The sequence below is a fragment of the Podarcis vaucheri genome, assembly GCF_965113315.1.
Source record: "Podarcis vaucheri genome assembly, chromosome: 7".
Taxonomy (NCBI): Eukaryota; Metazoa; Chordata; class Lepidosauria; order Squamata; family Lacertidae; genus Podarcis; species Podarcis vaucheri.
In genome coordinates, this window is record NC_138765.1 from 43,878,622 (window position 1) to 43,903,086 (window position 24,465).

Below are 24,465 nucleotides of genomic sequence, written 5' to 3' on the forward strand. Positions count from 1 at the left end.
GAAAACCATCAGGTGTGCACAGGGACCCTGCAGGGAGGTCTTGGGCCTACCCAAACCCAACACTACAAAGGAAGGAGGGAAAAGCTTGATCTAGCTGCAGTCTTAAGGGGAGGAGATTTGCAAATACTTTCAAATACCTTTTCGTGGAATGGAATCCAATCTTTCTCCTATATCCCACAGTCATTAGTAATACATTTTCCACTGCCTGAGAGGCTTCCTAGATGCTTCTTCCCATCGCCAGTCAAAATAACCACCACCAGCAGGTCACAGACCTATATAAATGGCTTTGATTGTGTGGTGGAATCTTTTGTCCATTTCCCTCCCTTAATTTCCCTGTAAGGAAGCCATGGGGTGGGGGGAGGGAACCTGATGGCCCTCCCTGTCAATTAGCCCACCTTATACCAATCAGAACCATGTGTGCTTCTTGCATTCACTAGCCAATCAGAACTATGCATTCTGCCTGTGGTCTGCAGTGCGGGGAGAAAAGAGAGATCTCACTCACAGTAGGAACCTTGTTTTTATTATATTTCGTGTGTATGGGGGGGTGAGACAAGGGAGGAGTGCGTGCACTTTCTTTTCCTTTGTTTTCTGGCTAGAATACTGTACCCTTATCTCTTCCTGTCTTCCCCTATCACTTCTTTCTTTGGATTTCACCCCACCCCCAGCAGTGTCACTCCCCCCTTATTTCTGAAATATTAAAACTAAAAAGCACAGCCCAAAGGCTTTCCATGTTGTCCTGGTTTTAAGTACATGCATATACTGTTTGCAGTGTGTGTATGCTAAAGTGGATTTTCTTGGAGAAGCCTTAGCCTGAAGTATACTTTTAATAACGTTTTAAATTGAATATTGTGTTTTGATTTTAATTAAGTTTAAACTGTCTCGCTTTGCTTTGGGAGACACCCAGTGAACTGTTTTGGAAGGTGATATAAATGCAATTAATATACTAACCCCACGTATCTTGGAGTAAGCTCTACTAAATTTCGGAGCAGACAGGTAAGTCACCAGACCCAATAGAATTGGCTTGTTTTTGTTGCTACCTTCCCATGACCAGCTGTTCCGTCTTGAACCAATTAATACACGTGCCTGGTTTTCCTTTTGTGGCATTTGTGATTCTCCTCGTCCGCATTTTATCGTCACAACCTTAATACATATAATACTGACAAGCACAAGGCCACCCAGGAAGCTTCACAGGTGGTGATTTTAACCTTGGTCTCTTACACCCTAGTCCATTTAATATCCCTTCTCATGCTGTAAAGAAGGCACGGAAGTAAATATGTTTGGAGTGTGGGAAAAATCTTTTCCTATAGGGCTGAAAGTTTAGGGAGGAGCCTGTAAGGGATTCCTTTCACAACGCAAGGGATGAGAAATTTCTCACTGAAATGAACTGCCTTCTGCTGCCCTCTTCAGACATAAAGCCAGAATACACATAGACTATTTTATTTTTTGTTTGTGCTTTTTTATATAAAAAAGAAGCAGCTTAAAATAGTAATGCAAAAATTGTTAAATAAATGAAATTATTATGGATTTGGACACATCCATAAAGGGACAATGGGAAAGAGATTTTGGATATGACCTATCACCAATTATTTGGAAGTTGCTTTCTCAGAATGTCCCTCAGTAAACTTCTAGCCCCACCCTTAAGGAAATAAGGCAGAGCAAGCAGCTTATGCTGGTAATATAAAATAATGAACACTGATATCAAGGACATTTTATGGACCTGTTCTAAAAATAAATAAATTTGGGAGTGATCTAATATATTTATCTAGTAAATTTATCTAGTATATTTGTCTTGGTATATTTATTCGGCAACAGGTTAGTGTAGACTGCCGCAGGAAATGCTGTGAAATAAATAACAGCCTGTTGTCCCTTGTGTCCATGCTGCAGTACCTTGCTACTGCCATGTAAGGCAGTGTTTCCCAACCTTTTTTGGGCAAAGGCACACTTGTTTGATGAAAAAAATCTCGCGGCACACCACCATTACAGCCCCGTGATGTCAGCGCGCAGCGTCACGCCGGGAGGGACGCACGAAAGTGAAAGTTTTCAATTTTTTCCCCTCCCCCTTGCCGGGGAACCTCCAAGCTTTGGGGGTGGGGGGGGAGGCAGCAGAGCGAGGGACTGAGGGACGGCGGCAGCTGAGGCGGCGGCGGCTGTTGTGGTGGTGGCGGCGATAGCGGGCGGAGGAGGGGGCGGCGGCGGGGCCGAGGTGGCCGGCGGCGGCGGGGGAGGCGGCGGCGGGTGGAGCAGGAGAGCGGCCGAGGCCGGTGAGGGAGTAGGGTTGCCCGGGGCTTAAGGAGCCGTCGCCGGGAGTTGCTGCTGCTGTTGTTGCTGCTGCTGCCCGGACATGCCGGCCGCCTCCTCGTCCGCTGTCTCGCGCTCCTCCCTTTTGCACGCGCTGCCCCGCCGCCGCCCCATTGGCTGGGTCCTGTCAGCTGATCCTGTGTTATTTCCTCTGTGTGTGTGTGAGGGGGAGAATGGAGAGAGAAACCTCGGCACCACCACCGCGGAGCCGCCCCCGGCTCGACGCGGATCCTCGCCGCCACCGCCCCGCCTCTCGCCGCCCGACTCGCCCGCCTCCCTCCCACGGCACACCAGCCAACGTCTCACGGCACACTAGTGTGCCGCGGAACAGCGGTTGGGAAACACTGATGTAAGGAAATGCAAGCATTACTCTCTCTGAAGGCAGTCTACACCTCAGCATGTTTTTGGAAGAGCAGAGTGGGAATTGTCATTACCTATTCTTGCCCAATGAGGGCAGCAGAGATTGTGAAATGGAAATAAATTGGAGAGTCCAATCAGAGGGCTGCAGCCAAGGTTAGTCCTCATAGCAGACCCACCGAAATTAATGGTCATTTGTCCATTAATTTTAATGGGTCTATTCTGAGTAAAAATTAATGCAATGCAACCCAGAGGGCTTTTAAAAATTGTATTCAGCAAAGTCGACATGTAAAAAATGCAGAATTGAGATTAATATTGATCACATTTGATGTTTAAATCGTAGGTTTCTGCAGAAGTGCAAGTATTAGAGCCTTCCTCAAGAACACTGGGTTGTAACCAACTACAGTGATACCTCGGGTTACATACGCTTCAGGTTACAGACTCTGCTAACCCAGAAATAGTACCTCGGGTTAAGAACTTTGCTTCAGGATGAGAACAGAAATCGTGCTCCGGCAGCGTGACGGTAGCGGGAGGCCCCATTAGCTAAAAGTGGTGCTTCAGGTTAAGAACAGTTTCAGGTTAAGAACGGACCTCCGGAATGAATTAAGTACTTAACCCAAGGTACCACTGTAAATCCTACTCAAAGTAGGCCCATTGAAATTAATAAACCTAAATTAGTCATGTCTATTAACTAGTCTATTAAGACAGTTTGGTGTAGTGGTTAAGAGTGGTGGACTTGTAATCTGGGGAACCGGGTTCGCTTCCCCACTCCTCCACATGCAGCTGCTGGGTGACCTTGGGCCAGTCACACTTCTCTGAAGTCTCTCAGCCTCACTCACCTCACAACTCGTTTGTTGTGGGGGAGGAAGGGAAAAGGAGATTGTTAGCCGCTTTGAGACTCCTTCGGCTAGTGATAAAGCGGGATATCAAATCCAAACTCTTCTTCTTAATGGGTCTACTCTGAGTAGGCCTCATGTTCTATGCCACCTTCTTTTTGGTAGCTCCCTTTCCATCGCAAGGGATGGCATTAGAGGGTGGCAGCAGAATTTGGCCTTCTCCAGCAGTAAACTCTGCATGGCCTGCGCCCTTCCTCTTGAACAGCAATGGGGAACCTTACGCCTGGGGGCAGATGTAGCCCCCAGGCCTCCCTGTATGGCCCTTGAGACTTTCCCAGAAGTAAACTGGTTGAACTTATTTCAGAAATGTCATTTTGCATTGAGGTAGGTAACTAGGGATGTCTGATAATTCTGATGGAAACAGAAAGGGGAGCAGAAATTTCTGACGTTCTCTTATTTGTCCCATGTCTGGAACAGATATCAGCGGATTGTTGTTATCAGTCCAGAAGCAATATAATAATAATTTTATTATTTGTACCCTGCCCATATGACTGGGTTGCCCCAGCTACTCTGGATGACTAACTCCTCTGCCATATGCATTGAGTTTCCTTTGCATTGAAATTAACAGTGTGGAATAACATAATAACAAGACAATTAATTACATAAAATTCTGCCACAGTGAGACAAGTTCTGTTGTTTTAGTTAGAAGCTGAACTGGAGGGGAAACAGTGCTGTGTGGAATGAACGTGGGCCAGAACAGAAATCCATGCCTTCTTACATCCTTTGTTGTAACCCACCCTGGGACCTTGGGGTGAAGGGCAGGTAAGAAATCCAGTTAACAATAACACATAATAATGCCTTCAGTTTCCTGTATTTGCATTTATATACCTGTGACCTAGAGACACAGTGAATTCCTGCCCCTCAACATTTAACTGTGGAGAACAGGAAAGGCAACTGAACTAGGGTGAGTCCATGTTCTCTGCTTTACAGAGAACAGTCCTTTATTGAAGGGCTATCAGATGACTGTCCTCTATGTAAAGGCATTTTCTATTAAAAGGGCCGTTCAGTCAAAGTCCGGTTTAAAGATAAAGAATTAGAAGCGGGGGGCGGGGCTTGAATTTGCCCATCAACAGTAAACATCTGGACTGAATAGGCTGCCAAGCCATCTGACCACAGTCTTCCCCATTATGACATTTTCTGTTACATTTCTAAAAGTGCAACTATACACATAAATTAGCATATGACAATGTGATGAAAAGGTGTGTCCTCTTTTTTTGCCAGCATCTAAGTGGTTACCCTAGAAGGAACCCCCAAAGAACTACTACTGTGTGCAGGCCCAGTGTCAACACTCAGAGCACTTGGGTAGCTGTCAGGACCCCAGGGTCCTAGCAGGGCTGCCTGGCAGTGGAGCCTGCACTGCATCCCTTGCTATGAGCTTGCCCAGATGTGGTGGGCCACTTACATTTCCCACAAGGCCCTGGAGTGATGCTGTGTCAGGCACTCTGGGATACTGCGGGGTGTGAAATGGCTGCAGCCACCGTCAGGTAAATCTCCAGCTGGGGGCCCACTCTAGGAACTCATGTTAACAACATTTTAAAAAAGGCAGGGCCTGAATACAAAAACAGGGGCGGAAATAAAGCCACTGGTTTTCTACAGGTAGGGACTAGCTAAATAAAGATGCTGTTCCCTGTGAAACAGGAACAACTAGAAATTAATTTCTGAGGTTCAAGAAGGGGGAAAAACAGTTTACAAATAGTGCCATTGCCAACACCAGGAAAGCTGCACTACACACTCACACACAGTATTTTTCCTTGCAGCTGTGTGACCTAACTTATCTTTGCTGAGTCTTAACATGTTTTAGTCTCCTTAGATGGGGTGAGTCAGAGTTGAGGAGTCAAAAAGGCCAGCAGAATCCCAGTCTGTTTCGCCACCATCCCCTGCTCCCTGCATATGATGCATCTCTGTTATGAGTCACTTGAGAGAGATTTCTTCCAAGGAAAAGCATGCATGCAAGAAGACCCTGAAGCTTGACAGCCGGGTTGTATCAGAGTCACTACACTCACTTCCCTAAACTGAAATCTCACTGTTCAGGCATTCCCCAGATTAGAACAATAACGCAGAGTGATAGCAGGGTACTCAAGACTCCTGGCCTAGAAAGCTGTCATCTGTGGTGCAATCAGGATAGGACTTTAGAACAGAAGGCCAAGGCCTCACTCTGAAGAATGAAGTGCCTCATATCTCAGGTTTTACAAATACTAGCAGCTTGCTTTTCTTTTGAATGGAAGCTCAGAACCTAGGAATTATGGTTCATCTGGAGGAAGCAGGGCAACTGCCCGTCTTTATGAATTCTCATGCTAGATGCACAAATCTTTCAGGGGTTTTTGAAACCCCAAGCAAGCTCAAATCCTCAGAGAAAGGGTTTCAGTAGCACATCAAGCCAATTCATCAAGGGGCTGGGATTCATTTGAATACAGTTACTTAGTTTTCTGATTCAGGTCCATATACAGGGAATGGGAAGAAAGCCCTGATCTGTACCAGAGGTCAATGTCTACTTTGTCACTTAACATTCATTCCCTTGGCAGCCAAGCAAGGGGGCCTAGGCCCTAGGTGAAAATGTGGTCGTTATGGCGACAGTGATGTCATGGCCTCTGAGGTGGAAAAGTGGTGGCAACCTCAAGTATGACTTCCTCCCCTACACCCTTTGTTATAGTTTGGCTCAAAAATAGAGACGGTCCAAGCAGCAGCCTTGCAGGGACAGTTTAGCTCATAGTCTCATGCATTGCTGCATACAACACCTCTGGTTATGGGAATCCTGAACAGAGTGGTGGGTTACAAATGCAGCACTGCAGGAGCTCTGTCTGGGAACAGGTGCAAATGCAATGTGCCATTTAGTGGCAGGGACCACCTTCAAATCTCACCTGATTATCAAAGAATATTTTGTACCTCTAGAGAACTATCCCTTTCTGTTGGTAGTCAAAATATAGTAGAAAGACACTGTTCATGATGTTTATGCTGTTCCCAGGGACAGATGAGTGGCACTGTTTTTTTGAAACTGTGTCTCTGACATTGGGTGGCCAACTGTCCTACTCTGTAGAGAACAGTCCTCTAGTTGAGGACACCTTCTGTTCCAGGATGAGGAACCTCTGGCCCACAGGCTGACTTTGGCCTGCCAGGAGTCCCAATTTGGCCTGCCAAGCTATTCTTGGCAAACCACTCACCACACCTGCTGTCATATGCGATGTCAGGTTCGAGACAGGTACTAGCATGGCTTCAAAGGAACAACTGCGAACTTAAAGAGAAACAATTGGGAGCTTAAAGTGATTCTGATCAGCTAATGGGTGGTGGAAGCATCCCTAGCTCCAGAATAAAGAAGGGGATTGCCTTGAATCCTCTGCCAAAATGGAGGAAATAACACGTACCTTAGCAGTGGTTGCAATGCAAACCCCTTTGTGATCTCAGAGCAAAGCCATTTTAAGGTATGGTCAAAGAGGCTCATTATCCATTGTAATGTCAGATGATTGACCCTGTGTGGGGTAGGGTGGATGTAGATCTGGCCTGCTTGCAGGGGAGTGGGAAAAGTTCAGAGTTCCAGCCAGTCAGCCAACCATACCCTTTTCCAGGGCACTCCATTCCATTCCCATTCCCCCCTCCAACATCAAGTTATGTAGCCGCTGACCATGTAGTCTGGGGTTTTTCTCCCTCCTTAGGAATTCCTCCCCTTAAGTTGTTTGTTTTTACTTCTTCGCATCTTGGGGTTTTCCCCAAACTGGCTACTATTTCCCATTTTTGTGTAGATGGTCCTGCTTTGGCTGCCTTAAGGATCATCCGGCGGAAAATTGAGCCTGCTCTTAAGATTGTGCAATGACAGAACTGTCACTTTTGCCATTTTGTTTTCCTTATTGGGTCTCTTATAGGTTTTGTGTCGCCCCTTGTTTTCAGAACAATTAATGATTGACCTTGTGATGCTTTACAAGCTAACATCTCAAGCTACCTACCTGAATCTCACTCCTGTTGTTTTTAAGACATGCACTGAGACAGGCCTTATATAATTTATCTAGATGGCAAAATTCACTGGGCATTTTGGTGGCGAAGTAAATAACTTATTTCAACATCTCCTACTGCCTTTTAAACTGTATCACTTGATCATGGCCTTCTGTTCAACACATTTAGGAAATCCCTCCAGAATAGGTTTGCAAATTTATGAATGAATATATAGCAATAATAACAACTCTGAGCCTAACCTGCCCTCACAGGGTTGTTATGAGGACAATATGGAGAGGGGGAAAGCCATGTTCATGCCACTTTGAGCTCCTAGGATGAAAGATAGTGCATAAATGCAATAATTAAATATCTAGAGAAGTGCTTTGGAATAGAATTTTAAAACAGATTTAGAAAAGATACTACTTACTGTAAACAAGTTCTCACCAGAGTATTCTGTCTCTTGTGCATAAGCCAATGATCAAGAGAACCACAATAGTTTAATTGTACTATTAGGATAACTCTGAAGTCCTATGAACCCTTTCCATAAACACATTACCTGTTCTGTAGCAAACATGAAGATCTACCTCCCTTTCTCACTCTGAATAAAGCCAATTCCACATACTCTGTCACTCTCTTTCATTACAAGAGGGTAGAGTTCTGCAGAATGGGGGGGGGGATGTGGCTTCTAGTTGCTCCCATTCAATTCTTTTTTTTTTAAAAAAATGGTTTTTATTAAGATTTTATTGGGTTACAAAAGGACATACAGCGCCTCTGCTTTCAGTTCCTACAGATCAGTTATATTTGATGTGAGACAGTAATGTTAATAGACAGTATAAGGTTGGGGGAGAAGAGAGGTGGGAAGAGAGAAGACGGGTAGCAAACTTTCATTCTTTTGCATAGTGTCCGTGCAATGTTTTTGTGTCAGCGTCTTGGTGTAGTGGTTAAGAGCGGTAGACTCGAAATCTGGGGAACCGGGTTCGCGTCTCCGCTCCTCCACATGCAGCTGCTGGGTGACCTTGGGCCAGTCACACTTCTGTGAAGTCTCTCAGCCCCACTCACCTCACAGAGTGTTTGTTGTGGGGGAGGAAGGGAAAGGAGAATGTTAGCCACTTTGAGACTCCTTCGGGTAGTGATAAAGCAGGATATAAAATCCAAACTCACTCTCTCTCTCTTTCTATTAATTTATTATTTTCATTAGTGGCGAGATAGGTTGGGGGCCCAGGGCATGGTTGGTTGCCTTCAGGGGAGTGCAGTGAGTTTTGTTTGCAAGGGTAAGGGGAAGGTGTTGTTAGGTCAAGTTAGCGGTATCGATCTGTATGCTGCCTGCATTTGCCCCTGGCCTTACCTGCCACGGTTGTGTTTGCTTCCGGAAGGGAATGAAGCGTCTTGGCTGAAAAAGGTTCCCTACCCCTACCGTCCAGGAAACATGGGCCAGGGTTATGGCCTTGAAAAGCAGGCCTAGCTCTACCGAAGGAGCTCAGATTGGTTCATGTACTGTTTCTGAGTGGCTTCCCTCCCAGAGCATTTACAAGGCTAATCCAATGCGCCCTCATGTAGCATAAGCCTTCCAATTGTTCTCCGAGCCATCTTGTAACATTCCCACAAACCGTACCACGAAAAAAGAATGCAGTTACACAAAAAGAAAGGACAATGCACGCCACTAAAAGATATTCACTTACAGTTTATTTATCCCCACCCCACCCCCGCGCCTGAAATTATTTCACATCTTTTTTTTCTTTTTCTTTTTTTTACACAGCTACAGAACAGTAGTAGTAAACCATCGGTAGAAGCAACAGTGCTAAGGATAAAACGTTGGCGTAAGTTTCATCTCCGTTGTCTTTCGTTTTCCCTCACTGAGTTTATCAGACAGCTTGGGATATAAGGCAGAAACAAAACAAAAGCAAAAGCAAAACACAACCCCTGGCACCCTACATGAATTAAGACTTGAACCAACCGTTGTTGTTGTTTTGTGTGTGTTTACAAAAAGTGGGAAACAGAGAGATGACAGAGACTTGAAGTGTGAAGAAGCTACACTAGCAACATTTTAAAAAAACCAAAAACAAAAAAAGACAACCAGAACAGCAAAAAGCATCGCTTCCCATTGAATACAATTAAAATATGCATGCATGTATGTACAGTATAGGTATATACATGTACATACATACATATGTGTGTATAAGCACACTGCCTGGATGTTAAATCTCTTCAGGTGCCCCAAGAACTGAACAAACATCTGCTAGTAAACTCAAAAAGTTAAAACACATAAAATGCTTCTTTTCTTTTTATTTTAAAAAGCTGCTCCATCCCAAGAATGCTTATTGTGAAAGAGAGAGAAAATAACCCAAAAGCATATTTATAAAAAGAAAGCTTATTTATAAGGGTTTTAAAAAATAAAATAAAATAAAATAAAAAAATTTCTGAGCATTTGTGTAGGACCCATCTCATCATCCTAGTGCCCTGCAGATGTTTTTGGCCCCCCAGCTCCTAGGGCTGATGAGAGTTGCAGACCCAAATATCTGGCGGGCATTGGATTGGCAAAGGCTGGTGCAGGCGGATCAGGAATATGGATAGTGGTCATACATATTTTGAGGACCAGCTTAGCAACTGATCGTGGAAAAATCTCCCATCTCATGAAAATAATAAGAATAGTAATAGTAATATGGCAAGTGATCTTTGTATGCATGGAACATAAGCGAAGCTCTGGGAGAAGGGAAGGAGGAGTGAAGGTAAAGAAAAATGCACAACACAGTGGCTGTGAGGATGAACATGCCCTTGAAATATAGGACGTAAACAGAAAACCAAACAGGCACGCCTTGGCAAATCTAACACAAATGGTTGACAGCTCAACTTAAGTCTAATCTTGAATTTAAGTTTTTAAACTAACATTTTTCTTAATTACAACAAAAGGTAGTTTCCTTACCACTCCAATTTCCTAACCCCAGCACAGTTTGAAAATGTATCAGGTAATATTCACAACCTCTTCCTGACTGCGCACTCATCTTTTTGCTCTTGTGTATATAGATGTATTCATATGCATATTTTTTTCTTTTATCTGAAGAAACTTTTGAGTGATTTGTAAATCAGAAATCGGTGGGGTGATGGGGCTGGACAGAGACTACGTAATACAGTAAGCTTTACTAAAAGACAGTTATTCAAAGAGGGTTTTCTGTTCTTTAAAAAACAAAAACAGTAAGACCAACTAGTTCATACAGTCTATATGCGAATCAGAATGAAACAAACAAACAAAAAAGATAAAAGAATTAACAATTCATAAATAAAAGACAGGTCCCAGACCTGTTATTTGTGAACCATTTTTTAAATAGGTGCATTATGTAAATTGTATGTACAACAAAATTACTTTGCATAACGATCGTAAGAACAGAATGAGAGGTGAAAATCATGTTTTTTTTCTTCTCTTGATTTCTCACACTTTTTTTAAAAAAAGAGAGAGAGCAGGAAAGATGGTAAAGCACCTAAAGACTGAGGGTCCATCCAAGAAAAAGCTCTGATGTATAACCCCATATTTTTTTTCTTTCCATATGGCATTTTAAAAACAACAACACAAAAAAAGCAAATGAAAATTGAAACAGATTTCCCCTCCCTTTTTTCTTTTTCTCCCCGGCTGCGCAATCTTTCTTCCCCCACCCCCACCCCCTTCATTTAGATGATGTTGAATTTCAAAGGACGAAGCTCAAAGAATTTGGCAGGGCCTGGGGCATGCTCAGTTCCCCCTCCCACACGCAAAGCCACACTCTGCTACCTCACAAACACAACTCCTAAAATCGAAGTCCTCAGAACTTGCTGCTCTCTATAGGTAGAAGCCAAAAGTTTATTTCTCTGCTTTTATTTTGTTGCAAAAATTCTCTTTTCCCCTCCCTCCCTCTCTCCTTGTCAAATGCTACGAATGCAGCCCACGAGATTTCACCATGCCTCTGTGTAGCGGACATCCACTTCCTTCAGGTTGGGCAATTTAGCCTGGTTAAAGAGAAAAGGGTGGGGTGGGTAGAGAGAAAGAGATAAATAATGAGCCGGTCCTTTTCAGATTTCCACCAGAACCCAGTAAGATTCCTTGTGAACCATCGCTAGGCATTTAAGTTCTGCTTGTATATTTTGTATATCCATATTAAATGAAAGTTTGCGATTTAAAGTGCTTAAAGCCATGGTGGCTGGCGCCCATTGGTCCTGGTAGGGCAGAAGATCAGGAGCCCAGCAGCAGGTGGCGCTGGAATCAACTATTTCTAGTTTTCTTCCCCTTCCTCTCCCTCTCTGAGTTCTACAATGGCAAAACTCAGACTAATGACAGGCAATGTCACCCCTTGGACTGGTTAGCATTAAGAAGGCAGGCAGGTGAGGGGCTGGCTTAGGGCACACAGACTCTGGTGTGGCAGTGCCCCATTTGCCCCAACCGATCAGCCTTCACTGATATAAAGGGAGGTGAATGAAAGGAGCAGCTGCTGTCCAACTGCAGGTTTAATGAGCTTCTCTGCCCTAGGCGGAGTTGGAGAAGATGTGGGACGATGATCTTAGAGTTGGGTGCCTTTGTTGAAGTATCAAGCTACCAAGTAGATCAGTCAATTGGTAGCCTAAGAAGGGGACAGAGCTCAGTGGGGGAGCAGGGAGAAGGTCCCCAGTTCAATCTCTGGCAGCTTCTCCAGGTTAAAGGATGGCAGCTGGCAGGTGATGGGGATCCTGGAATGCGGCTACCAGTCAGTGTGAACAGCACTAGGCTAGGTGGACCAGTGGTCTGACCTGGTAGACAGCAGCTTCCCACATTCCTGTAAGCTCATTTCGTTAACTTCAGGTTTAAAATTCTTATGAATAAATCCTTTTAGCGGTGGTGACACTGTTTGCTCTTTCACATCTTGAACAGGATGGGGAATCTCTGGCTGTCCAGATGATCCCTGACCACTGGTGATGCTGGTTGGGGTTGATGGGAGATGGAGCGCAGCAAGCACCTCAAGAGCCACAGACTCCCTGTCCTTGTCTTAGGTGCATCACATGATCACCACCTGGCCAGTGGCAGAGAGATACAAAGCCATGCAGGTTTCCTGGCAATTCTGCAACATCCTTAGAAGAGCTAAGTGTTTTATGTGGGATGGCCTGCTCTCTTGCCACTGGGCTCTTTCCCAGACATGTCCCACAGCTTCAAAACTTTGACATACCTTGAGATCTTCATAGGTGTCTGCCGTAAGTTTGGTGCTATTCATATTTAAGCTACACAGGCTTTTCATGGCTAGGAAATAAATAAGCAATATGTTACCCAAAATGCAAATGCTGCCATGTTGATGTATTGGGGGGGGGGGGATCAAAAATCCATTAGGGCATTTGGCCAAACAAAATGCCACTAAATTGTGTGCAAGCTTTTTGAATTCTGGAGAACTCAAAAGCTTGCACATGATTTTATGATATTTTAGTAAGCCAAATAAAAACATTGCTCTAATAGGATTTTTTATACAATATGTTGGTTGTAGACACATGCTTCTGCATATTGAAAGATGGCATGATAATGTCTGAGGGGTCGATATGTTACGGAGGCTGCTATGTTGCAGACCTTGCTTAGCTAAAAACTTAACTGACTGGACTTTGGGTCACAGCTTGTCAATATTTTCTCTGCAAACATGAGAGCTAGAATCTTGCTCCCCCGAATCCCCCAAAACAAACAAGATTCTGAACATGAAGGGTGGGGGACTGATGTATTTTGCACTAGGAAAGTGCTTTAAAATATTTTGTATGACACAGTGCAAATGAGTCATACTCATAATTCTTGCTCTTGTTTGCACAATTTTTCTTACTTTTTTGATAAACGAGAATACAAAAAACACCCCAAATAAAGAGTGTAGGCCTTCTGAAGCCTATAATCAGCAACCCAGTGAGATCTCCCTTAGCTATGCTAAACATGAAAAGCCCTACAGAGAAACTGTACCTATCAGTCACACCCTGTCACACCTAGCCATTATCAATCCCTCACTGTCTATAGGAGGGATCCCGATGTACACATATCATTTGAAAACCTTGTAAAATCCATAGAGCATCCTCTCTGCTGCAGACAGTCATTCTCCAACTAGTGGAGCACAACCAGAAATGTGATGGAGTGGGTGGGAACATCACATGGAAGAAGAAACGCCTGAATGGGGCTAATATGGCGCATCAAAGTGGGTTGTAAAATCATGTTCACTACATATAAAATAGTTTGGTCTTTCCAAGGGAAAATAGGATCAACTGAAGAAGGGTTAGATGAATTAAGAAAAATGAAATGTGGATCTAACTAATGGAGACAGTTCTGATTACTGTATAGGTTATAAAAAAGAATGGATGCTATAAAGGAAAAAATAATATTATAAATTATAGTAGATTGGCATTACGTTAAACAGAAGAGTCTTAATCTTATTGGTAGAATATATTGTGCTTTTAAGAAATGTAATCTGACTCCTGAGATAATGTTCGGTGGGGCCCTAATTTTTATTTATATTAATACTTTAATCAATAAAGTCATACACTTTGGCATGGAAAAAATAAACAGCTTTAAACAAGTGTTCACACAATGGCGTCATTTGCACTTGGGTCAGGGCACAGAACCTGGGCATCTGTCCCAGCCCACCAAAGGAATGAGTTTGTCATCACTGACGGGTAGGAGGGGGAATCACCGCAAGGGAAGCGGATCCAAGAGGCTGGTTAAAAAACAGACTTTAACCTGGATGAATCTATGTGGAACAGTTTCCCTCCCTCTGGACTGCAATCCCCACTTCACTCATCAACATGGATTGAAACAGTATGCAAGTCACAGGAATTTGCAGTTCTCAAGTATGAGTACACCAAGGAACCTGCGGCTTCCCAGATAAGATATTGTACTCCTGTCATTCCTGACTGCAGGCGATGCTGGCTGGGGCTGATGGGAGTCCAACCACACCTGGAGGGGCGTAGTGCAAAAAGGGTGCATCACTGGGAGAATAAGCCCCCTTCAAAGGGGTTCAAAACAGTCCTGAGACAATAAAGTTTGAGCCCAGATGAATCCTCTCCCTGCCCTGTCATTGGTCTGCTTCTTTGCTTACTTACAGCTCAGTGCCAGCAGCCCAGCGTCGGTGACAGGCGTCTCACATAAGTTGAGCACTTGCAGCATCGTGAGGTGTTCAGAGAGAAGCCGCAAACCTGCATCTCCAAACTGGAGGGGGTGGGGGAGACATGGAAGTATTATACATGAGCAGAGCACTATGGGAAAAGGAACTGGCCTTGCAGACACAGGAGACTGTTATCTTTCTGCACTAGTTTACATCCCAGCCATACAGAAGTCAGATTTTCACACCCACACCCACCCAGCAAGAAGCATGATGACAGTTGATAGAGTCATAGTATTGTAGAATTGGAAGGGATTCAGTGGGTCATGTAGCCAAACCCCCTGCAGTGCGGAAATCACAGCTAATGAAGGAAACGTAGTTGAAGGACACAATTCAGTATGGACAGTGTGGTTGAGAGATGTGCCCTGAAGAGTGGGGTGTGTGGCCTGAGCCATGAAGGCTATTTGTGGCCCACAGGGTGGAGGTTCCATATTCCTTTTCTACATGCAAAGCAGGTATTATCCCCCAGAGCTGTAAGTGCGGCAAGACTCTTGCAGTGGGGCTAACAATTTTGGCTGGAAGCAGAAAAATTGGGGGAGGGAAGGAGTCTGCTTATAAATTGGGGGGGGGGGCGGTTGCAGGCAACTTGCACTGTCAGAAAACCTTCTCATATTGATGCGTTGGGCAATCTTGGGCATGTCTCAGCTCAAGCAACTCCTCTCCGCTGCTGCTTCCTGAGCTCGTACCTGAGTTGACCACAGGTTCAACTGCTTGAGTGAAGGCAGCTTGATGAGATGCTCTGCGCAGGCACTCGTGACGTTAGTGAAGGCCAGGCTGAGGTTCTCCAGGTTGCCGAAGGAACCTGAGCTTAACAACCGGGCCAGGTCTGCGTCCTAAGGGAGGGAAACAGCACGGATCAGATTGGCACAGAAACTGCTGTAGATATTGGCAGGAACTTTCAAGCTCTTGCGACACAGGCCACAGTTCCTGTGTTGCGAAAGTTGGTTAAATTCTGGGGGCAGAACCACTTAATTCACACCTTTCTGAGCATTCTGCTGCAGACTTCACCAACCTGGTGCCCTCTAGGTATTTTGGACTACAACTCCCATGTGCCCCAGCTGGCGTGGGAAGGGCGTGTATGGTGTAAGATGATCTTTTAAATATCCAGGTCCCAGGCTGTATAGGGCTTTATGCACCAGTAGCAGAAGCTTTAATTCAGCCTGGTAGCTAATTTAAGGTTACCAGACCCCAGATTTACAAATCAGTCCCATTACAAAATCCATTGAAGTTAAAAAGTGTCCCCAGATTCATGGGGGGGGGGACCTGGTAACCTTAAGCTAACTGTCAGGCAGTGCAGTTCTTTCAGAGTAATTTGATGGTGGTATTCTGTCCTAAGTGAGCAGTTGAACTGCCTCCTTTTGCACTGGCTGCATTATGGGAAATTTGAATGATGGCTCCAGACCAGATGGTGTGAGGCACCTAGGGCAGGCTGCGGTGCAGGGCTCGGACCTGGAGCTCCAGCAGCTTCCTGCAGATGCCTTGTGCTGATGCTGGGCCTGCTCCACATGCATAATCTAGACAATCCATACAACCCTATAAAGTAGGGATAAAATAGCTTTAACTCCTGCATAGCAGGAGTGAGAGTACAACCACAGGCATCCTGTTTTGCAGCTCAGACACTTGGTACTAGGCTACATAAGAGGCCAAGGTCAAATTAGGCTTTCAGCCATTCTCCGGACCCCAACTGTAGATTACGTGGCCTAATCCATAATCCAGTTATGGCTCAATGTGAAGTTCAACGCCCTCCGATAACCCTCCAGATGCTGTTGGACTACAACTCCCATCAACCACAGCATGCATGACCAATGGTCAGGGTTGATGGGAATTACAGGAAAGAGAAAAGCTTTTCTGCATACTTATGATATTGCTATAACTGGAAAGCTAAAACTTACTGTGGATTTTGATGGCAGTGTTAACCTGGTAGGACCGCCTTTCCTTTGCTGTAAAAAATAACAACATGTTGTTTAAAAACAGGGATGTTGCTTCTGTGTCAGAGCACACACTTTGCTGGTGGAATGCCCCAGGCTGAAATCCCCTCATTTCCAGTTAAAAGGGCCTCAGGTGGCAGGGCAGGGCCTCTTGCTATTCCACATCCAAAGGCAGTACACTGCTGTTTACTTGAGTAAATTGGTAAGTTGATGCAAGGGAAGGGATGAGATCTCAGGAGCATGGAGGGAGCTGGATTCTGCTTCAACAGTCAGCTCGAGATCTGGAGATTCAGGTGCAGAGTGACACTTTTGGGAACTTCAGAGAATGGGGTGGGTTGGCGGGGTGGGTGTAGATTATATATACCATTGGCCCACTGCAATAACTATTGTATCACTTTCTATTTCACAGTGTTTAAAATACATTGTAGGCCACCCTCAAGAACACTTAGGTGGAGTATAAATACTTCAAAATAAAGAAACAGAACAGTGCATCTTCCTTTGGGAAGTCCAGACTTGTTATGAGTGCAGTCTGAAGAGCATTGTAACTTTCTGTGCAGAGCCGAACCTGTCTTTAAATATCCTTCGTGCCTTAGGCCCCACCTGAATCTCCTCTGGTGCCTGTTTTTGAATAGTGACAGGGCTGTCAATACAGAGACTCACCAGTTCTTTCAACTCCCTCTGCCTGTCACAGAGCTGCTCGTACATTTTTTTCCCCACGTCAGTGCTCTCGAGGGTTGAGATGATCTGAAGCTGGGTGTCTTTGTTGTCGATGATGTTGTATTCAAGCATCAGGCAAAGAATCTGACAGTGGAAAGATAAGTAACATTTACTCTACAGCTTGTTCACTGGGTAGCTTGGCACAACCCACCCCTCTCTCTTCTTTTTGAATGCTTGTTAAGAAGCAACTTTGGCCTGAGTTTTCTGCCCACTTGTTTCTTGCAAATGCCCTGTTCGGGTGGTTGGGCTGTAGGATAGTGACTGGTTCAGCAAGCTCTGTGGCTGGGCGGAGATTTGAACCCAGGCCTCCAACATTCTTGTCTCCAACATTCTATCCATTCAATTATGCTGGCTCTAAGAGGGCAAATGCATTATTCATTCCTTCATTTTGTTTTTCCTCGCCCTCCTCTGTGAAATCATTAGGGCTGTCACTCAATTAAAAAAAATGAGGCAGCCATCTGAAGCACACTTGCTGGAGACGATAAGCCCCACTGAACAGAGTGGGGCTTAGCTTCTGAGTAACCATGTGATTCCATTGTCAACCACAGAAGTTCTATTCAGTTAATTAATCAATTATACCTGAATACATTTGCACGAGAATGAACTAACCATTCTGAAGGGGTGGGTGGGAGCCCACTTCTTTTATTTTGAAAGGATGCAGGGACATATTGCAAGAAGCAGAACCATCAATGGGGCATTCCACAGGACAGTTTCCCTTAACATGCTGCCCTCCAGATATTTTGCACTCTAACTCCCATTATCCCCAACCATTAGTCAAGCTGGCTGGGGCTGATGGGAGCTGTAGTCCAAAACAGCTAGTCTGGAAACAGGTTGCTGAAGTCTGCTGTTAAATTTGTTAATGGACCATAATGGCTTCCCCCAAGAAAATCTGGGACTGCAGTCACATGCAGGGACTGAGAATTCTTTGTCCTTAATCATGTCAGGGAACTATTAGTTTTCAGGGTTCTTCTGCTGGAAAGGATTATCGTTAAAATAGCTTATGAAATTACTTAAAAAAGTAAAAATGTGCACTTGGCTTTAGCTTAGCTTAATCTTTGCGGCTGCATTTCTGTTTTGCTGTTTTTCACTGCATTTTGATTCATTTTCGTTTGGAGTGTTTCGGAAAGACACTTTGGGTAGCCTTTAGGGCAAGGTGGGGAAGCATGTACAGTTTCCAAATAAATACATTTCTTTATCTTTGTTTTATTTTATTAAATTGATGCCACCTTTCCCTTTCAAAGGAACCCAGGGTGGCCGGCACACAAGAGATTAAACTTCTAAAATCAATTAAATACCAATGAAGGCTGGGAGCCATCTCTTCTTAGAAGGCTTCGGTAGGCACCAAAGAGGCAACAGGGTGGCACCTGTCTAATATTTAAAAGGAGGCAATTCCAAAGAGTAGGTACCACAGCACTAAATTCCCAATTCCTATATTCTGCAGAATAGACCTCCTGATAAAATGGAATCTGCAGCAAGCCCTCACCTGCAGGGCATGCTGATCAATGAAGGGGTAAGACAACCTTTTTGGCAACCTGATCCCAAACTGTATGTGGCTTTATACACCAAAACCAATCCTCTGAACTTAGCCCTGCAGCTAAGGGGCAGCCAGTGTTGGAATGAAATACGGGGTTCCTAGTTTCTAGGCTATGTGACAGATTAAGAGGTTTGGCACCACCCAGTTCAACAGTCTCATTGTTTGATGCATTACCTCCACCATGGTCTGGTTGCCTCTCAAAGCTAGCAGCATGCAGGGCCCAAGTTTGTTCTCAGCCAGTGAAAGCAGGAACTTTTTTGTCTTATAGCAGGAGCCCATTAAAATGTGAACCTGTGAGAGCAAGAGAGAGAGAGAGAGAGAACCCGGTTAGAGGTGCAGGCATGAAGAATGTGGCACTCTTTAAACCAGTCATGTAAATCAACCAACAAAATTAACAAATTTGTACATTATATATCAGAAAGAGGTGTAGTCTCCAAGCATCAGAGGAAATCCTTCATTAATATATATATATATATCTCCTGTTTGGTCATTCACTTTTCCCTGGAGTGAGGAGTGAGCTTACCAGCACAGGCCAGAGCCCTGGCCTCAAATCAATCCTCTGGAACAATCCAGGAGAGAGGTGGGGGAAATTAGCAAATTGGCCCAAAGAGCTGAAATGGATGCGTGTACAATTTTCACACACGGGGTTTCCCATGTACATATATCTGCTTCCTATCCACAGTTATAAAAACCTTATGGGACTGGACTTCCAAATCCAAAGAAAGGATCTGGGTTTTGCAAAGAAAAGATAGGGCAGTGTATATAGAGGGACATGCTTCAAAATTAGTCAGACAATCTTGATTCATAGCAACAGCAAGATATGTCACTCCATATATTTCAACACAGCGATTTCAAATATTCAGAGTGCTACTGACAATGGAGAGTTTCGACTAAGGCCGTAGCAAAATGGCCCTCTCCCATTTTTGTAGCTCCATTTACAGGCTGCATCTGTGGGAGGATACATTTTGGGCATCTTCAGGAGAGTGGGATGTGTATATCTGTGTGTGCAAAAACTCACCAGCACTCCTACTCCTACTCCAAACTTCTGAATATATGTTCAACCCATTCCCAGTTTATTCAGAGTTACAGCTGGCACATACCATGCTGGCAAACAACTCTCCATCATCATCGCAGGCTACGCCACCAGGGCTGTAGAGCTGGAACCAGCCGTCTTTGCCAGCCCGCACACTCAGCAGACACGAGTGGACCTGCCAAGCAAGACACAAAGGCAATGAGGAGTTGAGGCTCTTTGCAGCACCACCTCTCCACTAGTCCACAGAGAAGCAGGTTAGCAAGGAAAGAAAATAGCAAACAGCTTCGGAAGCACCTCCAGGACTAACTAATTTAATGTGGCATAAATTACTGTCAACTAATGTTTACCTCCCTGGATGAAAGAGAGGTTTTTCCATATACATTTGGGAACACAGGGAGCTGTCTTAGGCTGCATCAGACCATTGGTCATTCTAGCTCAGTATTGTCTTCAGTCACTGGCAGTTCTTTAGGGTTTCTGGCCGGAGTCTCTCCCAGCCCTACCTGGAGAGGTTAGAAACCTTCTGCATGCAAAACAGATGCTCTTCCATTGACAGAGAAGAAACAAAATAAGAACTCAGAATATGTGCATATGGAACCTTGTCCTTGCTCTCAATTTGGTGTTTGACAATAATAGTAATCAACAGAGAACTACAAGTTGCAGTGTAGGACAAAGCACATTTGCTGCGTCTTTTGCCTTCTTGTGCCCCTGCAATATACAGGCCCTGTACAAACATCCTGCCTATCGTAACAGTGGGAGCTTTGCCAGTGGTGTTGTGACATGAAGACTCCAGTGTGTCTGCCTCAGCTATTTCGACAGATGTAGAGAGGGGGAATTTATTTGCGGCATTTATTTAGCACAGGAAATTAATTCTTGCCGGTTGCAGTTCTCCCTGCTGAAGTGACATCAACAACAGATTCTAGGCACCCAGGGTGGGGCGCATGTTTACATAGGAGGAAAGAAGCCATTCATACTAAGGCTTATGCCCCCAAGCATTCTGGGGACAAACTCAAGGCAGACAGAGAGAGGCTGACAGTGCTTTGGAACGCAAAACTACTTAAAAGCCAGAACTTTCTGACAAGCAAGTCGCCCTGTCCCTTTGATCATGATGCTGGAAAGGAACTCACTTCTTGTCTTGGATCTTCCGCGAATCTTTGAATGACGTACTTCAGCTCCCTTGAAAGGGCAAAAGAGAAAACAAGAAGCAGAACGATGAGTGGCTATTGGTCGGTTCCAAAATTTACACAGCTGCAGCATTTCATTTTGGTTACGCTTTAAGTGATTGATGCCCCTCTTCTGGAGAGGGTGCAGGGAAGCGAGCGGAGAAAACATTTCACAGGAAGGAATTATGAGGGCTTAAGGAGTTGCCAAGGCGGTGCATATAGACTAGGAAGGGGCTTTGCAAATGCCTGCAGGCGGTCCATCTTAAAACAACCCAAGCATTCAAAAGTCATCCCAGTCTTATAACTATCATTTGAGCCAGGCAGAAGATGTACTGTTAGCTTTAAAGATAAATGGTAATAACCCCTTGGTACAGACCTGCTTGGACTGTACCACTTCAGACTGCAAGGAGGGGGTTTGCATGTTTAAATGCTCCTGCCTCACCATGTAAAAATCCTCACTGCATGTAGAAAATCAGCACTTGTCCTTAAAGGACTAGGCTCGAGCATCTCTTGCTAACCTGCTAGGTTTCTATATGCAGGGAATACAAGTTGGGTTTTTTTTAATCTGTGGGTGGTAGTGGTGGAAAGATTCAAATGTGCAATTTCTCATAGCTGCGATCTAAAGTGGTGCAGCTGTCATGGTGGAATAAGTGACTGGGAGAAGGTTTAATGGAGAAGTGCTTTCATGCTGACTGGCATGGAAGAGATTTCTCCAGTAACGGTGGGTTTTGCTCCACTTCCTCATTTTTATTAAGAATGTTTGTGACTCGTGTGTGTGGCTCTAAGCCCTACCATTCTGATTCTGTCAGCAGCTTTCAAAACCTCAGTGCTGAAGGATAAGAGGAACACAGACACATTAGCCTTTGCTTAGATCTGGCTTATTTATATCACAGGAAATAGCTTTAACCAAACAAGCACTTACTTTGTGAACTTCTCATGCGCAAGAGCCCTGAAAATTAGACACAGAGAATTATTAATGATTCTCCTTTTTTCATGCGGTTCTTTTCTTCCAAAATAATTGTATGTGGATTCAATAAGTCTAAAGAGGAGAGCTATAGTCTACATGATATCGACACATACATAAATGCCGCCTTTGCCAACCTGGTGGTGCCCATGGGTTCTAGGTTGACAAAGGCTGCAGCAATGCATGAAGTATTTACAAAACAAAAAGGGTGGGAGAGGGCCACGTTTTAATTATGTTGAATAATGATGGAACAGAAAAAAATTAAGATTGGGGGTGGGTGGGCTCTGGATGAAAGATATCTAATGAGATGGCCCTCCATTTTGATGATTATATTAATCTGTTTTTTTTGGGGGGGTTTATTCAGCCTTTCCCCAGGATGGAACGTGAGATGAAGTTCACGGGGATTCCTAGCCTCTCATCCAGATGTGCTTGTTTAGCTGTGTTGCAGGCCTTCATATCATTCTCTCTGTATTGTTGCAACATCATCCTGTGATCCCTGACTGGGTGGGGTAACCCTTGCATAGAAAGGGAGGGAGGAAACCTGGTTGTGTGAGAAATCAATGCTGCAACTCACTTCAGAAACACGTTTTAGCAGTAGTCTAAATCAATTGCCAATTGCTAGATCAATTGCCATTCAAGAATACCCCTGAAGAATAGTTTGGTTTGAAACATGTTGTGCTTTTTAAAAACGTGGGGTTTTTTTCCTTCTGCACTAGGATATTTCTTCTCTTCCTTTTCCCTGCGACTTGTAATCTTCCTGTTTCTGTTTGCAGGGAAACCCATGTGATCGAACCAGGAAGAAGGCAAAAGCCAATAGGGAGACAAACAGCACTGGAGCAGGAAGAGGCAACAGAAACAATGCTGCTGAATGGGGACAATAAAGGGAATGTAAGCACTGCCTACATATTCCTTTGGGGAAATGTAAACCCCACCAAGTACAGGAAGATTGACACTGGAAAGCATTTGGCTCAGCTCCTGTGTTCCAGATTGCTTCAAAAGAGGTCTCATGATAAGACAAACACATCTGACTTTCCAAGCTGTGCCCTCTTGATCAGGAGATCATTCACAGCCCTGCTTTTCACATGATGGACTTGAAGGAGCCTTACAAACCTGCTGTAAGTGTTGTTCATATAAAAACTGCTTTTATTCCTGCTTTCCTCCTAGCAAAAGAGCTGTGTGCTTCACCTAAGGATGGAGACTGAGCTGGGCAGCCGCTTTGGTTTCTATACCCCACCTTTCCTCTGAGGAGCTCAAGGTGGTGTATGTACATGGGTCTCCTCCTCCTCCTCCTAGCATCCTCACAACAGCCCTGTCAGGTAGGTTAGGCTCAGAGAGGATGATTTGCCCAAAGTTATCCAGTGAGCTTCATGGGAGAGTCCAGCTTTGAACCCCAATCACCAGGTCCAACACTCAAACCACTACACCACATTGCCTGCTAAAATATGAGGGGCTGTCAGGCCAAGGCAAGATTAGACTGAGGAGGGTTTTCAGTAACAGCAGCAGCAACAAAGAGCTCCTGCCAGAGGAAAAGTCAAAGCCAAAACTATTCCGCAGGGAAATTCTGTCATCAGTGAAGCAAATGGAAACTTTCAGGGCCCGGTGATAGAAACTGCACACTTTGTAAACAGGGTTTTTAGCTCCATCCTAAGTCCCAGGTGTGTTCATTAATTGCATTGCAATTAAGGCATGGCCACATCTAATTAGCATGGCACATTAGCGAAGCAATTAATGGTCACTCTCTCATACTGCATTGCATCATGATACAGATCTGGAGTTCACCCCAGGGTCCTTTGCTAGAATCACCAACTCAGATAAAAAGATGCCAGGTGTTGTTCTATCTCCCCAGCCGTTCCAAAGCACACGCAGTTTACGAAAGCGAGCCCTTCCAAAGCACCCAGACACTGAGGGATGCGATAAGCTGGTAAATTGGACAATTATAGGCTGTAATGTTCACCCTCTGGGAACAGCATTTCATAAACAATGGTGTCATTAATAGGTTTCAGAGGGATGCCATTGCCAAACTCTTTCATTGCGTCCTAATACTGCTTATGGAACAATGTGCATTTTTGTAATTATTTTTTTTCAATGGGTCACCTCAGCCCTTTATGCTTGCTGGCACAAATGCTTGTTTTGCTATCTGATCCTATGAGACAACTGAACTTGTTCACTTCTTCTTACAGGATGTAGCTAATAAACTCAGGTGGCTTTAAAAAGTGGGCTAGAAAGGGATGGAGGATAAGGCTCAGAGTGTTATTTGAGGAATGCACCCTTTCAAAATATTTTGCAGTGAGATATTTTGGTCCAGTCCCGTGGAGACCTGGTAAACCAGCTGAAGTGTCCCCTTAAGCCCAGGTTTACTGTCCCAAAATATGTCTTTACTGGATATATTCACTCCTTGAGTTTTGGAAAAGTTCTTGGCATGCACTGCAACATTTAAAAACACAAATATTTTTAAATCTTCCATTCAGCATCTTCTGGACTGTAAGATCCAACCAAAATTTCTCAAAATTTTTGCCACTAGAGAAGATAAAACTACCTGCCATGA

The 24,465-nt window shown here is 44.4% G+C and overlaps 1 protein-coding gene and 2 long non-coding RNA genes across 4 annotated transcripts in view; 2 read left to right on the forward strand and 1 right to left on the reverse strand.

Annotated features, from left to right (window-relative positions):
• The first annotated feature begins 406 nt into the window (after positions 1–406).
• Positions 407–24,461, forward strand: LOC309537513. Its single transcript, XR_014221941.1, has 3 exons — positions 407–503; positions 4,194–4,313; positions 22,694–24,461. It is a non-coding gene; the product is annotated as an uncharacterized lncRNA (long non-coding RNA).
• LOC309537519 lies at positions 4,650–9,751 on the forward strand. Its single transcript, XR_014221948.1, has 2 exons — positions 4,650–5,035; positions 9,229–9,751. It is a non-coding gene; the product is annotated as an uncharacterized lncRNA (long non-coding RNA).
• CMIP (c-Maf inducing protein) overlaps positions 9,741–24,465 on the reverse strand; it is a 153,475-nt gene continuing 138,750 nt past the window's right edge. For both annotated transcript variants that reach the window (XM_082232314.1, XM_082232315.1), the window contains 10 exons: positions 21,879–21,905; positions 20,921–20,969; positions 19,864–19,971; positions 18,938–19,054; positions 17,173–17,313; positions 16,477–16,524; positions 15,271–15,417; positions 14,526–14,631; positions 12,635–12,705; positions 9,741–11,447 (listed from right to left, as the gene is read on the reverse strand). In XM_082232314.1, the coding sequence (XP_082088440.1) occupies positions 11,394–11,447; positions 12,635–12,705; positions 14,526–14,631; positions 15,271–15,417; positions 16,477–16,524; positions 17,173–17,313; positions 18,938–19,054; positions 19,864–19,971; positions 20,921–20,969; positions 21,879–21,905 (868 nt within the window). In that variant the 3' untranslated portion in view covers positions 9,741–11,393. The remainder of the gene's footprint in view (positions 11,448–12,634; positions 12,706–14,525; positions 14,632–15,270; positions 15,418–16,476; positions 16,525–17,172; positions 17,314–18,937; positions 19,055–19,863; positions 19,972–20,920; positions 20,970–21,878; positions 21,906–24,465) is intronic.